Source organism: Atractosteus spatula, chromosome 25 (assembly GCF_055471065.1).
Source record: "Atractosteus spatula isolate fAtrSpa1 chromosome 25, fAtrSpa1.hap1, whole genome shotgun sequence".
In the NCBI taxonomy this organism is placed as follows: domain Eukaryota; kingdom Metazoa; phylum Chordata; class Actinopteri; order Semionotiformes; family Lepisosteidae; genus Atractosteus; species Atractosteus spatula.
The window spans coordinates 171,871-189,551 of record NC_142730.1 but is presented as its reverse complement, the minus strand read 5'-3'; the positions used below and the strand labels follow the sequence as shown (position 1 = coordinate 189,551).

General features: G+C 43.5%; 1 protein-coding gene across 1 annotated transcript; it reads right to left on the bottom strand.

Moving 5' to 3' along the window:
• Positions 1–578: 578 nt before the first annotated feature.
• On the bottom strand, positions 579–5,077 carry fxyd11 (FXYD domain containing ion transport regulator 11). The gene is made up of 7 exons (XM_088905187.1): positions 4,910–5,077; positions 4,213–4,262; positions 3,093–3,125; positions 2,718–2,732; positions 1,833–1,907; positions 1,334–1,358; positions 579–928 (listed from the first exon to the last, which is right to left on the bottom strand). Exons 1-7 carry the CDS (start codon positions 4,915–4,917, stop codon positions 901–903), a joined length of 234 nt encoding a protein of 77 aa, XP_088761313.1. The 5' UTR covers positions 4,918–5,077; the 3' UTR covers positions 579–900.
• Between the last annotated feature and the right edge of the window lie 12,604 nt (positions 5,078–17,681).

The window sequence follows — 17,681 nt, the reverse complement described above, 5'->3', positions numbered from 1 at the left end:
CAGATCCACTTAGGTTGATGCATCCTCAGGTTTTCACTCCAACTCAGCTCGTGATGACCTGAATGAGCTGGTTATTGGCTTAATTGGTTCCCTGCTCTTCAGGTGCTGCTGCTTTAATGGATCTAGAAAACCTGTAGACAGAGTGACTGGCCCTCCAGGATTGGAGACGCCTGTCCAGGGAGAATTGCGGCTTTGATTCTAATAGCATGGTTCAGATAGTGAAGAAATCCGGCAGGGTTTCTAGGTGTCTAAATCACCAGCTACCATTAGATGTGTAAAGCTTGTACTGGAACAAAACAACAGGAGTCCGAGACCCCTGATCTAGATTGTGTAATTCATTGGCCTGAGCTAGCTGTGTGTGCTGGGTTTCAGCCCAGTCGCTAGGCTACATATCTGAAGGCTTACAGAAATTAAGATGAACCTAATTCATTTTTAACAACTTTGCAAAGTTTTTTTAATCTGCAGCTAATAGCCAGAGGAGGTAGATGAGATAAACATTTGTCTATTTCCTTATTATCTCCATTATTAATATGCTGTGTATAACAATTGGATTAAAGACAATAAAAAAAATCATAATGTGGGCGCAGCATCTTCTCCATTTTTATTTGACAATTAGTGTTTGGTATGAACATAAATAATGTTCAGCATTCCCCCTGTGTTAAGACTGGGATGACTGTTTTTCAATGTACAGTGTGGTTAGGAGAGGGGCGGAGTGGGACCAACAGAGACCCTCCCCCAAAGGAAAAAAATAGACATCCTCCAATGAGCTGTGACACATCTAACCCCTCAACACTCACCACACCCCCACACCTTAAAGCCCACCCTCCCTTGTTGTCACCATAGAGACAGCGAATGGCTTCAGACAGGCGTGTCCAGCTGCTCTCAAGCTCTGCCCAGAGTTCAGTTTCCTCTTCTGTGATCCATTGAGCTGAGATTGGGGGCGGAGAATAAGAGAGAAGCAGAATAAATTTCTGCTGTGACTGAGTCGACATACCTGATTGCTTAGTAAATAACAATAAGGTACTGTATGTTCTTCTCTCACACATAAATATTGCCAACAAACACCCGTGTCCTTCTCACTGACTATAAAATAAATATTTCTTCTCTATGTCTTTAACATGATGCATCTCTAAATACTGGGCAGACAGAAGTAACATATTTGATCTAGCACATGGATAACGAATGGTTCTGATACTGAACCATTGTATCTAAATAACTCCTCAGACACACCGTACAAAGAGAGAAGGCTTACTTGGTAATAATAGCAAAGTTATCTGTCTCAAAACAGAGCCATCTCCCTCTGAAATTAAGAAATCACTTTCTGTATACATACCTTTTAAACCGTTTGCATGAGTCCCCTGTTGAAAGAAGGAAAGTCTTGGGTTATAATGGAGAGGCTTGGTCATGATCTTCTCTCTCTTCTGTATGTTGGCAGGGTGCAGTTACATTTGGGTTTTTTTATTCTACAAAGCATAATTTCTGGAGTGCTTTTCAATCCAGCTAGTTTCTTTAGAATGAGCAGTGAAACATGAACCCAAGGATACAAATGGACACTACATGAAAGCACATTATAAACTAAGAACAGACTGCAGTCCTTTAGACAAAGGGTTGTGGGAGTGTGGAACAAGCTGGATGAGATCCTGGGGTGAATTATCACAGGATGCACAGCAGGGACAGTGCTGACATGAGTGTGAGCCCAGGAAGTGGTGGGGACCCGAGAGACCCCAGGCCAAACGGCCCCAAACCTTACTCTCCACAGAACTGCACCAGGCTTGAACTCAGTAGCTACTTGATTCAAACTGATCTTTTTAGCTAGTAACAATCTCACTTACAGAAAAGGACGAACATTGCACAGATCACCAGCAAGCCGAAGAAGACCAGACCTCCTATCCGAAGTTTTTCCCAGTCTGGGGGGAGAAGAGGAGGAGCGAATTAGGCACGGAGAATGGACCCCACTCCCATCCTCATTCTTAGGACACAATCAGAGGACAAATCTCCAATTTCTTTTCAGTAAAAGAAACAAACCTTACGTTGGCTGCAGCAGCCATTTTCTACAATTTGAAACTCAGACAATCTGTGAGCACCAGGTCAAGATTAGTCCAACTCTGTGGGCCAATGTAACAGGTCAGTACCAACACAGAATCTGTTCATACTGATGATGGAAACATCGCTTCTCAAACCCTTTGGCTTTGCCACAGTTTCAGTTTATTTTTAATCTCTAATATCTCATTCCTTTACTTCACACTGAACATGTGTTCATTCTCAAAAACAATAATCTCCATTGTTCCATTGTCTTTTGGTTGTGAAATTTGGTAACAACGAGAGAAAAAGATCACAGGGTATTATTAAAATACAGGGCTTATCTGACACAAAACCTGTTCTGAAAGGTGACATCACTCCCTACTCCCCCTCTCCCCTTCATTGCGACCTGGGGTGGGAATGCATTCTCTTATTCTGATCTCAGTTAACTAGTTAGTTAGTTAACTAGAAACAGCTCATTGCAGGCACCAGAGCAAAAGCCCTAGGAACACAATATGTTTAAAAAATGGCAGATAAGTTCACAACAAACAAAATGAACGATTAAAAAAGTTCACAAAACTAAGTGCTGCAAGATAACGCAGCACCTCTCAAAACTCTGCTTCAGCCCCGAAGTGCAGTGCTGTGAATTGTGCATTTTGGGAGTAATTCTCATTTGTATTGACGTGTATTCTACTTACCATAATAGAACGTATCTGTTGGGAAAAGAGAGGGAAAAAATAGAGTATAAAATTAGTATAAATTAACACAGAACTGTCTTCAATATGCTTCACCATGACCACACAATACCATCAACACCCCTACAGCACATGACTTCTGAAATGCGTATAAGACTTAAAATGAGAGTCACATGCACATACAGACATGATCATACACCGAATTCCTGCATTCAGCTCAGACTATATGCATGAGTACCCCACAGATTCAAAGTTAATTACAGCCCAGGAGGACTCCTCTAGTTAGAGAAAGCAAGAGCAGAAACAAAAGAGCCTTTGATTTTTTAATATAGGTACAAGTGTAGCATGGTGCACACAAACAATCACAGCATCTCTTACTTGCTGATGTTTCTGTGAAGAATGCTGCCAAAACTGGAAGACATAACAAAAGATCTGAAGTCAGTCTCTGAAGACAGGACACAGGTATCCAGGCCTGTACAACTTGTAAGGCAGGGAGATGACTTGTTTGAGGCTGAGCAGCAGCAGGATATGCAGGAGCTGCAGATATTGTATGAGCAGAGAGCTGGACAGCGGTTTTGTCATTTAGGGTACAGCAGAGAATGAAAGCCCCTACCTCACTAACTGTTACTGTCTGACTGTCAAGTCATTGTAAATGTATTCTGTTCAATGTTCAAAGAGTCGGCAAAAACCCCTGCACAGTACATGTTGCTGCAGTTTCACATCAAGAATAACATATGTTTAGAAAGCCGGACCACACCTACGCCATCTACCTCATTGTAATTTTATTTATTGCACATCTGCAGTCATTGTTTACATGTCTGCATTGTTTACATTCAAACTGTTCACTTGTACATTGTCTGCTGTTTGTTTGTATATTGTCTTGCTGCACTGTCTGCACTTTGTGTTTTTACACTTGTTTTAACAATCGAGTGACTTTCTGTCATAAAGAATCCCATTGTACCAGTACATGTACCAGTTACATACGGCAATAAAGTTCAAGTTCAAGTACCTGTCACAGAGACGGTGACAAACACACACGTTTAACCCAGTAATGCTCACTGACACTGTGCTCTACTTCATGTATACAAAAGACAGAACATGTGCTCCTTTAGATTATTTTATTCCAAAAAGAGGAGTGTGACAATATTATTCTGTTGTTAAAGTCAATGCTATTTTGTACGGGACAATATTATTGCATATATAATGAAAGATATTAATATAGTAGGCAACACTGTTCACAAATTAACTATTCCATTTAAACAATAATTTTCCTGTCTAAACACGATAATGTTCTTGTATAAATGCAATACTATCTCATATAAACAAAATGTTTTTTTTCTTTTTGGCGCTCATATGTTTCTGTAAAAACCTGCAGGTGCAACAGGTTCATGCTGTGTTGAATGGATTGGGTATCATGTTATGACTTGAACCTGCCTGCGATGCAAACTCCCATCTGAGACAATAAGGAAGTGAGAAAGACTGATGAAGCTGGTGTTACCTGTCAAAAGGACCAGAGCGCTGGACGGTGCCATCTTCAGCAGGGCTGGACTGGAGGATAAAAAGGGGAGAATATTAGAAAAGATGCAGTGAAGAAAAGAAATAAAAAAAAATGTCTTAGGCACTTTTTTAGTTTTCACATATAACAATGAGTATAAACATCTGCAGAACAGCAAACTGCACAGCTCCGTTTTCTCATTGGAACTGACTGAATTCTGACAACACAAACCACTGATCATCACCTGAGAGCACCGAACCCAAGGGTTTCTAGGAAATTTCACAGCTGAATGAGGGAACTTTTGTAGTAGTAGTTCATTGACAAATTGTTAAATCTGTTCTAATTGAAATTGACTGAGCTTCCTTTGGGTTAGAGCATTTGTCACAATGCAGTCAGTCAGTCACTGTGGCTCTTAACCTAAAACTCTCTGCATTGACTGTACAAGCTGATGCAGCAAAGGTCTCTGGAGATTTTTCAGAACATTATAGTCAGAACTGGAGTCTCATAGACCAGTTTCTCAAGCTTGGTCCTGTAATCTGGCAAACCCCTGATTTACCCAACTATCTGAGAGGTCATCAAACCAGGATTAGGTGCCCTGTCCTGTGTGCACCCTCTTTATGAGAACATAACAATGGTTACAAGTGGGAGGTAGCTATTATACAGCACACTAGCTAATAGTGAATTGATCTGGGGATCTTACCCAGTCATTTCATTAGAGATATCAAGGTTCCAGTTTTAAACTCATGGCTGGGCAGCTTGTTCCACACAACCACCACCCTTAGTGTAAAGCAGCACCTCCTGTTGTTGATTTTAAATGCACATCCCAGTAGTTTCCACTTGTGTTCTTTGGTTCATGTTTGATTTCTGTGCTCCACCTAACCCCCTTTTTACCAGTCACTTCAAATTTGAAGATTGCTGACCAAGCCAGTTTGGGGGAAGTGGGGTGTTGTCAGTAAACACTCTGTCAGCGTGAACGGAGGGGGAGATGAGGCCTGACCTTCCGCAGTGTCACGTGACCTTGGGAGTTCTCCTGCGCCTCCCGTGAGCTCGCTTTGAAGTGGGCTCTGGTGTTTTGAAAACACAGGCCTGTCCTCCAGGCTGGCTGTATTTATTTACGGACAGAATCGATACGATATGCGGGAAGCCAAAATGTCAAACTCTGCTGCCCTCCGTGAGGGGATAATTGTTCTTCTGTAATGTCACTTTCACCCATTTGTAGAAACATTGAAGATTCTATAGTAATCCAGATAAAAAACATACATGCGAAAACAGATGCATGGATAAACAAATAGCAAACCTGTGTTTTATTTTTACGTAGAGCAGAAAGCGTGCATTAGTGCCATACAGACTCCCCAGCGAGTCCAGGAACTGAAGTGGTCAGAGGGTTGTGTGCCTGTTTCAGCTGCATGCCCACCCCATTTCCAGGACAATCTAACGTATTGCTTCAGCACAACAGGTTTGAAAAACACCTGTTATTTTCTGTCAGGCTTAAAGATGTGGTCAGAGTCAATCGGTCTATTAATCAATACATTTCCTGATCAGGTAGTGTGCATTGGCTTTGATCAGTGCACAAGATAGCCCTTCAGACAGTATACAGGTAACCATTTTTAAATCAGTAGTTAATTATACAGCCAGTCGCGATAAAGTACACGACTGGGTGGTTCCGTCAGCCCGAGTCTCTATTGTGCCGGATCTCAGACTCTAGACACATGAAGCGGTGCTGTGTTGACGCACTCATTTTCCCTCATTTTCACCTGGACCGGAAAATAAAGGAAAAAAAAAACGCTCGTTCTTTCCAGCTGTGACCGACTTTCTTTCTTCTTGTGACAGAAAGGAAAATTCGCAGCGAGATAACAGCAGCGGACATCAATGACAAATCCCGCCCCCGGGTTCACGCTAGCAGGTCCCGTGACGGACGTGCAGCGCGCGAGTTCTGTGCAGGACCGAGGCGCTCGGACTCGGGGGTCTGCTGAAGGCACATTAACGATCGATATCGTGCTGTGGTTCCCTTCACGGCCCGCTGACGCGGAGCCGTAGGAGAAAGGATCGTTGTTTTTTCTATCTCACCCACACCTAAGCAACAATCGCTATAAACGGTAGATTTGAACAGCTGTTCAAAACCGAGATAGTTACACCCGACAGGAACTAATGTTTTCCCGTGGAATCTCGTTCTTTGTTTATGTGCTCCGTTTCCTATCAAGTTAAGGAAGCGCTTGACAATTCAATAAAGGTAACCGCGAGGCGCACTTCACGTCGGCTGGCCGAGAGGAGCTCGGGACAGTCAAAATCCCGAGAAAGAAAGAAATTCGCAGATTCCTTCTTATCCTTAATAGTACAGGTCAAATCTTAAAGAGTTTGTTTGTTAAGTTGCATTTCACCTAAAACCTAAAAAGGACAACAGCTGTCTTTACAGGTGAGACCGAAAAGCAATTTATTACTTTATAGATGGAAACGCATTGTACAGCAGGAAGCGGTCATTCAGATCGTTTAGTTCATGCATTTTGCCTAAGCCTGAAGATTAACTTGAAAAACCATCAAATTAAATTAATACAAAGTTGTGTGCTTAAATCCCAGTTGATACACTGCAGTTGTATCCTGAATTGCTCCAGTTAAAAAAATAAACAAATATAAGTCGATTTAGATAAAAGCATCAGTCATATAAATTAGTATTAAGTAGCTCTTTGTGTTTAAATGTGTTTCCTAAATCCATGAAACTGCACAAACTGAAGTTTACCCCCCGTTTGAGATGAAGCCCCAGTGAGCAGACCCTGGAGATCGATAGAGAGGCAGAGAAGAAGAGTGATCTGAGCTCCTGGCAGATTTCTTCAGTCGAAGGAGAAAGTTCTGTTTTTGGCGGTGCTGACAGAAGCTCAGAGAAGCTCGGCAGTTATGTGGCCCAAGAAAGATCCTCAGAAGGAACTCACCTGAACAGTGGGAGCTCACAGCTTGGCAGTCTGGGGTGGTCTGGTAGGCGCTTGGAGACGAGTTAAGAACTTGATCAAGGACTTATTTTCAGCAGATATAAGCCTCCTCCCCTTTATTTGCAGACAAAACAGGTTGAGTCAAGTAGGTGCTCTTTGGTTAAACACCCCACTCACACAGCACATTGAAATGACTGTTTCTAGCCCAAACAACCCCCTGCTCAGCGCTGTTGACATTGCAAACAGGCAGTTTAAAGGGAAAGCAGTCAGAATTCCTGTTCAGTTGAGTTTGAGCGGGCAGAAGCGGTGGAGGTTGACCGGGACCCGGGCCGGAGATCTCGCCCTGTCCCCTGTGACTTTGATCACGTCCTCAAGAGAACTGCAGTCCGGCCGGGTCCTGCAGGATGGAGGGAGGTTGGAAAACCGCCCACGGAGAAGCCCGATTCCTGGAACATGATTTGCCCATTCCTTGCTCAAGACCCAGAGGGCTGAAGAGACTGGTGACCTGTTAAATAAATCATGCAGGAAGGTCTTCTTTATAGTGAGATTGATGCTACATCATGTCAAAGCACTGTCTGATAAGACTGTGCGCTAAGAAACAGATATTTCAGCGATTTATCACTGATACATTTCCGATTGGAACACTGTCTCACAAGCTTTCAATTGAGAATGACTACTTTTCCAGGCTTGGAAGTGTGACTGGGATGCTTGACCTAATTAAGTAGATTCTTCAGCCTGTCTGAAGCAAAAGATCTCATACTGTCCTTCATTCCTTCAGGCAGCTTGTAAAGGGATGGCTACACGAAGGGGATTTATTATTATTATTAGGAAGTCGACTTTGCAGCACAGTCTGACATATTAGAACAACCATCGATCATCCAGAGGTCAGGACAAGCAAAATTTCAGAAACATTACATAATTTAATAATATTTTAAAGCAATGGGGTGCAGAAAGAATAAATAATTTCCCAATCACTTTCTGTGTGTTCTCTGGGGTGTCACTTTTGCACTAGTGTAAATTCCTGGTGGAGGGGATGTGACACTACTATCAATGCTGTTAGCCTTCTGTAGATCCCTACGTTTGTAGAGAGCATTTAGTTTGATCTGATTTAACTAACCTGCTAATGTATGTGTCTGACATTGCAATCCAAAGCAGTTTTCATTTGCACACAATAATAAAGCTGAAATGTATTTGCTCAAGAGCACAACAGCAGTGTCTGATAACATAAGAAAGGCCATAGGCCCATGTAGCCCATTTGGTAGTTGATGCAAGAACCTCATCCAGGTGTTTCCTTAACAAATCCAGGTCATCAGCTTCAACAACATGGCTGGGCAGCTTGTTCCACACTACCACCACCCTTTATGTAAAAGGGTTCACAAAAGGAAAAGACAGTGTGATCTCACTGAAGACAGAGATTGGAGAAAGAAAGGTATCCTAGTGTCTGTCTTTGCCTTTGCTCTGACAACAATGCTAATGGGATTGGGTCACGTCAAGGACAGAACACAGCAGAAGCCAACATTTCTGAACATGTGCATGACTGCTATATTTAGTCATTTCACAAGCCTGATTGTAGCGTCAACAGTTTAACAACACCCTCCCGCCTGTGCCATGCCATCCTTATCTCCTATTCTTCACCTTCACAGTATTAGAGCTGTGCTTGGCTCAGGTTACTAGGAGGCACTGTACTAACCTCCATTCGCTCACAGCTGGGATCCTCAGAGACAGCCCTGCTTTCCCCCCGGAGCAGCCAGCCCTGTTGCTCAGGAAACAGCATTTGCTGCAATGAAGTGAGGCCAGTGAGAACCAGTGACAATGTGATGCTCTGAGCTTGCTGATATTAATTTTCTATTGCTCAAGTCAGACTTTTTTTATGATAGGATTTAAGAAAAGGGAATTGAAATTTAAAGACATAGGGCTTGAAGTGATCGCTTGGTTCGTCTCCTGCTCCTGCCCTCGTCACTGCTCACTCCGCTGGGGGGGCACAGCGTGCGGTCCTGTGGCCAGGGGACCGGCCTTCAGCTGGGCGGCTCCAACACTCTGGACACCTGTCAGTACGCTTAACCCCTGAGCGCTGTTATTCCTAGTGAAATTTATTAATAATATAACTTTACAGCATGTCTATAGACTGTGGGAGGAAACCAGAGCAGCCAGAAGATACCCAGATGAACACGAGGTTAACATGCCCCACTTTCCCTTTCTTTGAGAAAAGATTTAGCTTTTTAATTATAGGATCTCCCAGGAAGCTTAGATAATTATAGCCTTTATTAAAGAGAAGAGTCTGAGCAGAAAGAAAAAAGCAATCCCTCCCTCGTTGATTCTGAACCGCATGAAGGCCAGGAACCATGTGGCTGTGTCCATTGCTCTTAGCCCTCAGGAGGGAAGAGATGACAGGAGGGAGGCTGAGACTCTCCAGGCTCCGGCTGGGAGGAGAATCTGAATTCACAGGAGCCTCCCACTTCCTCTGAAATAGTTTTCGCTTCTTGTCAGGGTGGCAGTTTGCTTGATCTGAGTATCTCATCCGTTTCTTGAAAAATCTAGAGAACCATCCTCAGCACCACAGCTGGATACATTGTTCCAGACCCCCATAACCCTTTGTGTAAATTGGTGTCTCCCGTATTTCAGCTTTAAAAGCACTTAAGGCATGGTCGCAACTTGTGCCCTAAGTTTTACGTTTCACTATTTTTGAAATATGTTAGTCCTCAAAGGTTGCCTTCCTGTTTGCAGACAGGTATGATTTGCGCAGTGTTTGCAAATTTTCCAAAGGTAGCAATCAACAGATGTAAAGCAGGTCTGTTCTCTATCTTTCTGTGCAGGGCCAGACAGGCAGTGTGGAGCATCGTCCTTTTCATTCACAGCTGGTTGGCTTGGGGGGTCTGGAAAAACTGGGTTTCAATCCAACAATCGCCCCTCCCCACTCTTCTAAAAAGGTGTAATTTAACTTCCTGCAAATAGCTCCTCCCCCAGGGCTGTGAAAGGGGCCACATTAATGTTTTGTTCATATTCATGCCACTCCCAGCACAGAACAACAGCTGGAAAAAGGAGCACTGTGAATAATTCAAAAGGCATTTGAACAGAAGAGGCGCTGGAATAATGAAGTCTGGCCTGGTCTGAGGTCCTGTGTTGGCCCAGGCAAATGCTAACTAAGAGCTCTTTTTCCCTCCTGTTCCACAGTCCCCCCATTTCTTCTCCTTACTGACCCCTGACAGAACGGAACAAAGGATGAGAACCTGAGCTGATGAGTGGTAAGAAAGGTAAAAAATGAGAGGAGACCATTTGGTCTTCTGGCCTGCATGGTACCGAGTGGTCTGCGGATTCAGGGATGTCATCCAGTCTTTTCTTGGAAGACATCAATTCAATTCAACTTTATTGTTCCATTGGGAAACACTCCCAACATAACAACACAATGACAGGAGCCTGGCCCACTCTCCCACAAACCTTTGTGTAAAGAAGTGCCTACTGTTCTCAGTTTTAAATGCACATATACAGTCTCCTTACTTTTAAAACTTTTACAATTTTTATATATTTTAGAATACATACAGTTCAAAATATGTTTAATGTTTCACAGCTTTAACACCCATTTTAAGACAGAATATCAGTGCCTTTTTGCGACACTTTATTGTATTTGCATTCTGTATCTACACACAGGACTTGGGAGTAACATGACTCTTATCTGAACAAGCTCCAAACTGTCCTAATTATTATACTGACAGGGTAGCCATATCTGGTAGCTCTATGAGGAAACTAAAGTACCATTTTCTGGCTGCCAGACTTAAAAATAAACATTATAAAGCTGGAAACAACACAGCCGCCAGTTCACCAAATAAATTAAATTAATTAAAATAAATTGCTCCTGTTCAAAGTGCTCCTGTTCACAACAAGTAGTTTTAAAACACAGAACTGTGTCATCCAGCTCTTTGAACTCCAGACGATCTGTTCTCAGCTGGATTTCTGTTGTGTATTTTCTATTGTCCAGGCTGGGAGAAGCATGGAGTGGTGGCTGCTGTTGTGATTGTTTTCGGAGTTGGGGTTATGCAGAGTGCTGCCATTGTGGCACAGGGGACGATGGGTTTTTAGGGAAAAACCAACAGAAAATAAGAAAGAAGTTGCCCCAGTCTTCTATTTTTATGGCCCATTGAAGAGCCATCATAAACCACACAGTTAGTCTGACAGGCCCTGGAAGATATTGACCAACCCAGCAAGTCATCAGTTCACTGAAGAGTATTTTGATTTTAGTCCTATGTGATTGGTAAATTACTTAATTGAACAAATCACCTGTTATCGATCACAATGGAATTGCTTCAGTTTTTAAGAAACTGGTTATCTCATGGTGATTTAGTAAGCCTTCTGCACTGGGGCTCTCTGGGTGTGAGGAGCTGCATTCAACTGGAATAAAGATCAAGAAGAAGCTGGGCTTTTCTTATAGAAGGATGTTCACACTGTCAGATTATCAATCAGAGATTTTTAATATAATCACAAGTGCTCTCGGTGTACAGATTGTGTTTATATATGAAGAAAGAGGAAACAATATATCATCATCATATTCAACATGTTGTGTGCCTCATTATAAACACCCTAGGTCTAATCATGACAGAAAATCTCCATTAAAAGATGAGGTTTCTCTGCACTACATATTACGAGAATAACATACCTCTTGAAAAAAATCTGTTTAAAAACCGATAGTCTGACCTTGTTACACTCAAGAACGTTATATTACGAATATGACACATTGCCACACTCCTTGACTCTCGTTTTGTACAGCGTACGAAACAGGCAAATGTTAAATAGCTTCCTAAACAACGAGAGAATATTCTCTTAAATGTGTGATATAGACAAACACAGGTAAAGTAACAATTGCTAATAAATCCAGACGTTTCTTTTTACTGAATTTTGCATGCATTTCCTCCTATCCGCCAAAGCGACGGTAAAAAACGGGCGACATCTAGTGGAAACACCATGAATCGATTTAAGATTCACTGAATGTGCTACGTGCTCTGGAGCAGTGGCTACCATTAGCTAAACTCACAGCCCCCAACTGATTTTGTTTTGGATCTGCTTGCTGATTTAGAGGTTTTATTCAGAATTTTTCTTGGACATTACTCAGTGTAAAAAATACCCTACCGCAAGGCACAGTTTCCAGTAACATCAGCACACAGAATATTCCGACCTCTGCGAATTGAACTCTGGCCGACAGTCTTAGGTGGAAGAAGAGTGGAGCGGGATGAAACCGAGCTGAAGGGTGTTAACAGCAATGTTAGTTGATCGTTATCATTTAAGTGAACTTACCCAGTACATTAGTTATTATATAAGGAAAGACGACTTGTGTGTTTTGACCACATACTATATACTAGTCTAGTATATTATACAAGTTTATAGGGTGGACCGGATTCTATGTAAATTTGGCATTTTGCGACGGTGTTCTGTACCGAACTCTTAGGAATGTCGAGACCCTACTGCACTGCCTCCCCTCGACCGTCTGCTGGTATTTCTGACTAAACAGGTCTTAGATGAGCGGCTGACAATAAACACACGAGGGGAGTGACACTGTAGCAGATACGCCCGCAATGTGACTGAAACTGTCGGAAGCTCCAACTACAGGCAGGACACTGTATCATAAATGTCCGTAAAAATGTTTCTTTTCCTCTCGCAGACACCCGTTTGGTTATAGGCACCACACCTGAGTAATGATAGCTCTGAAACTCCAAAGCTGGTACAGGGTCGAAACGATATCTTATTCTACAGTTTGCCTACTGATACATTTTGAAGATTAAGATTTTGAAGCAAGAAAAAAACAAGGTTGACCAAACTGAACAGTAACTGGTTTCCCCAGATGTGCTGCTGGTAACAGATGTTGTCACGTCTTGTCTACCTGTGGACAAAACAGAACACATATCTCTCTGTAGGTGTTTTAGGAATTCAGGTGTAGGTACAGTGAGTAGTTTCAGAAAACTTACAGCAACTCACTCCTCCACACAGGTGTCCATGTCCTCTTGTAACGATTTCCCCTCTGTTGAAACACAAACAGAAAATGCACCAGTAATCGGTGTGGCATAGCATGTGAAATCACTCAGAAACCCTTCCCCTGCGTGTCTGACACTGAAACAGAAGCTCTCTGGTCTTCGGATAATGTCGTCCTCTGGGTCAGTGAGCACAGCCTCAGCTGTGGTTTCGCCCCTCTCTGCTCTCTGGGCGTCTCTTTGGATAAAGGTGTCTGCAGCCGGACCGATTCTAAGCGCAATTTCCTGTTTTTAAAACCGTTACTTACTCAAACATTTCTGTAGCCTCTTGGAGCGTTTGAGGAAGCAGAAGGACAGGCCGAAAATGATGAGGATCCCGAAGAAGCCACCGAAGACGCAGGCGATGAGAGTAGTGAAGTAGTTGCTGTTTTCTGGGGATGGAGAGAAGGTTTGACTTGCTTTACTGTGGCTCTCTGTGCAACAGGCTTGCTTGCTGATGCCTGTCCAAGAGCACAACTATACAACAACAAACAAGCATTACCCACAATGATTTCATTAGAACACTGCTTTAGGAGATAACAGAGTTATTTTACATTGTTTCAGGGTGAGACTGACAAGGGGGTGAACGAGAGGAGTGTAAATTCACAAAGGATGGGGTGAGCCACACATTCCGCGAAGCTCTTTGCCTTCGTTACAGCCCTGTGTTTGCATTTAGGTTGATCTGATTTGCATTGAGGGCAGCACAGTCTCGCAGCGCTGGGGCCCTGGGCTGCTGTCTGTGTGGAGTTTGTATGTTCTCCTCGCGTTTGCTTGGGTTTCCTGTGGGTGCTCTGGTTTCCTCCCACAGTTGAAAGATATATACTTGTGTGCATCTGTGTGCCCTGCAATGGACTGGTGTCCTGTCCAGGGAGTGCCCTGCCTTGTGCCTGTTGCACGCTGGGATAGGCTCCAGCTCTCCCGCGACCCTGTCCTGGTTCAAGTGGTTAGAAAGTGGATGGATAGTGATAAATCATCAGTCAGACGGGTTCTGTACAGAGGCAAGTGAGCTCGTTTCCCTGCAGAGGCTCGAAGCAGGTCACAGGCCTACCGGTGATGGAGAGGTACCCCTCTGCTGGTCGTATCCCCGGGGAGAAGCAGGTGACGTAGGTCCCGTTGTCTGCCTTCACCGTGGTGGCCATCCTCCAGACGGCGCGCAGCTCCCTGCCCCTGTCCTCGCAGTAGCCCATGATGACCTGAGCGGACAGGTAGACATTGTTGCCGGGGCAACGGATGCTGGCGTTCACACTCCAGCTGTAGATGTTGAGCTGCAGCTCCTGCACCCCGGCAGGCACCGTGCTGACCCCGCACACGAAGTTCACGGCCTTGCCACTGCCCACCGACACGTTCTTTGGGGGGGTGGTGAACTCCTCTGCAGGCAGAACAGCCAAGACAACGAATCAACCAAAAAATCAGGAAGCCACACCTTTTCATCCAACTTCAAAATCCAAAATATAAAAGAGCACGCAAACATTAAACAACCATGTTTTAATCTACCAAGAATGCAAGTCAAGCTATTTCAAGGAGCAAGTCAAGTCTAAGACCGGCATCCTGTCCAGGGTGTACCCTGCCTTGTACCCACTGCTTGCAGAGATAGACTGTGGCTTCCCCGCGCCCCTGTAATGGCTAAAGTGGTTAGAAAAAGGGATGGATGGAAGTAAAATCTACTTCCAGTGCAGATAAGTAGAGGGGGAAAATGCAATGTTTCAGCTGTTATGAACTAATGATTTTTCAAGTTCCTCATCTGTATTTCTGGAACCACTAAGGAGAACAGGCTTCTGAAATGCTTTGAGCTTCTACAAGAAACTTCTAGCTTCCGTGTCGAGCAGGCCCTCAGAGGGCAGACTGGAGCCTCTCTCTCCTCCTTCATTTGACAGGGAAATGGCTTTATTTGTGTGAAGGGGGGTTCAACTATTCCGTGGGGCTTCCTCCTGTGTAACTCCTTTTTCCCTTCCCCAGATAGTCAAATAGTGAAAGTTTTCGTGGGAGATACGACCAGTCTCTCCGATGTGTAATTGCACTGACGCTGAGTCAGTCGCTATAGAAGCACCGTCATGGATTTTGAGGCCATGAAATTTGGTTAACCTTGGTTTGCAGTAAACAGTTCTTCTTTTAAATAGTTATGTACTCCACCCAGTGGCATGACCGCACACAAAATTGTGGGTCAGCCAAGAATGGTTTTGACCAGCAGTACATGTGCATGCTATTGGGTAGACAAGAACATTGATTTTACTTGAAAGTGTCAGAGCCAAATAGAGTGAAACCCAAACCCAAACAAAATTAAATCAAGCATCATGATAATAGCTTTTTTTAATGTTGGAGATGGCCTTTAAAAGGAAATTTAAAGGTCTAGGATGCTGCATGTTTCGCTTACTGATCATGACCGGCTTGAAAAAGAACTTAAATGAAAAGTTATTTTAGAAAACAATGATGTAGTAGGTTGAATATTCTTGCTGTGTGTGAGAACACTTTGAATCTCTCTTTAGGCCTCTGGTCCATTAATTCAGATTAATGACAGTACACTATTGGACTGCTTTATTTAGATCCTCAGAGCACTGCATGAAAGCTGAAATGCTGGCTTCAAAGACTCTCTGATGTAATCTGGGAAGGAGATACAGTACTTTTTGTTTGCTGTTCTGGAAGTAGTTCTGGGGACTATAGAAACAGAAAATGAAGGAGCCACATCAGGTAGACATTAGTATGTTCTACATGCATGTATGGTCATTTTTCTATATAATTATTTAAAGAACTCAAGCATCATAATTCCTGTATGCCCAATTTAATATCATTGAGCCCATATAAGTCTCTGAGATCTTGGCTGCCGATCCCTGCATTTAAAGACCAGAGGCTCTGAGGGTCTGAGAGACATGGGAAGGCATACCTGCAGAGCCGGGAAGTGTGAGCAGGACCACAGCCATGGAGATGGCCAGCCAGAGATGAGACCGTCCGGGATGCATGATTTCTCCCATGTCTGCCACCCCCAGACCTCCCAGAAAAGCCAAATCCTGGTAACTGGTTTCTGGATCGTGGACTCCCGGACTGGAAGGGTCCAGAAGGGGTAATCTTAAGCCCAGTCTTCCTCCCACGTCCCTGTGGAGCAGTTGGACACCAGTGGGGATACAGATCCCCCTCTGCTCACTGCCGGGACAAAATGCAAAAGCTGTGATTTGCAAGCAGGATGTGCAGAAGTCAAATGAGCCAGAACAGGCTGGATCTGCTGCATGATGCTGCAGGGAGAAGCTGGCCCAGGAGCCTAAGTGATGTCAGCTTTCACTTCCTGGCCTCACTCATCTCTGCCCCCCTGCACTGCGCTTTCCCCTTTTGGGTATTCCAGGGAAGGACCCGCATGGGGTTCAATGGAAATAATCATGAGTGGCTGAGAGGTTTGGTTAGTGACAAAATCAGATGATGGGCATAGTCACAGGGGTCAGGATTTGGAAACTACATTCTTAAAAAAACAGCAAGTAAATTATCAAGAATTTTGGGATGGTGCTTCATCATTTATGCACAATTCAATTGATTTAAGATAGCAAACTGAAAATTAATTATGCTTCCTTAAACATTTTGCCATATGGGAAATTCTACGAAGTGCATTTGGAGGGTATTGGCATCAGATCAGGGTTTAGAACAAGTGCAATGTCCATTGGCTTACTCTCAACCCACCTACCTTGTTTTCTGAGTTCCAGAGACATCTCTGAGGTGATTTGCAAGGCAAATGCCATCTTAAGCCTCAGCAGCAACGGAAGCACAGACTGGGCTCACACAGCAATGACATGACTGAATCCAGAGATTAGCAGCTTTTAGCAGCATAATCTCTCCCTGCTTGGTTTAACAAAAGTGCAGGCTGAGCAGAGCAGTCTAAGATACTGTATGTAATTGAAAGAACATCTCATCATTTAAACTGTATTCAGCTGTTCGTGGCAGGTGAAAATGTTGTAAAAGTATTAAGTGATTAACACAATTAAGGGAGTAACTAAGTTAAGGACAACACAAATTGACACAGACCAGTTGCCATGATCAGAACAGGGGAGACCTGCCTTAAAAATAACAAAAACTGTAAAAGGTGTGTTAAATTAATCAGATACTGTGTTTGGACTGGTAGTTCAGAAGAACAGCCCAGGGGATGTTTGGGACTAAAAACTGTCTAACCGAGATTCACATGAGCTGAAATATCCGAGTCCAGACGTCTGTGGCAGAAGCCAGTGATTTCAAGAGGAAATGTTGAAGCAAACTGGTTTTGCAAGATCATATTGTAAATCAGCTCTTTTCTCTGATCTTTAATCTCGTATTCTTGGAATGCCCATTACAACAGACTTGGCTGTGTGCAATGGGCAATATTGCCTTCAATATCTGGGGAATGAGGAAGTGCATCTTTCAGCACCATAAACTGACAGAGACAATTAGAAGAGAAAGAAAGCACAAAAAAAACACCTGCGGGCACAATCTGAAGAACAACTCTCACCCTACTGGTGCTCGGTAACGATATCACTGTGAAGCTCAGTTTTTAAAAGCATGACTTGGACTCCTGAGCTGTGTTCCCTGAATGCTGAGGCTACAGTGG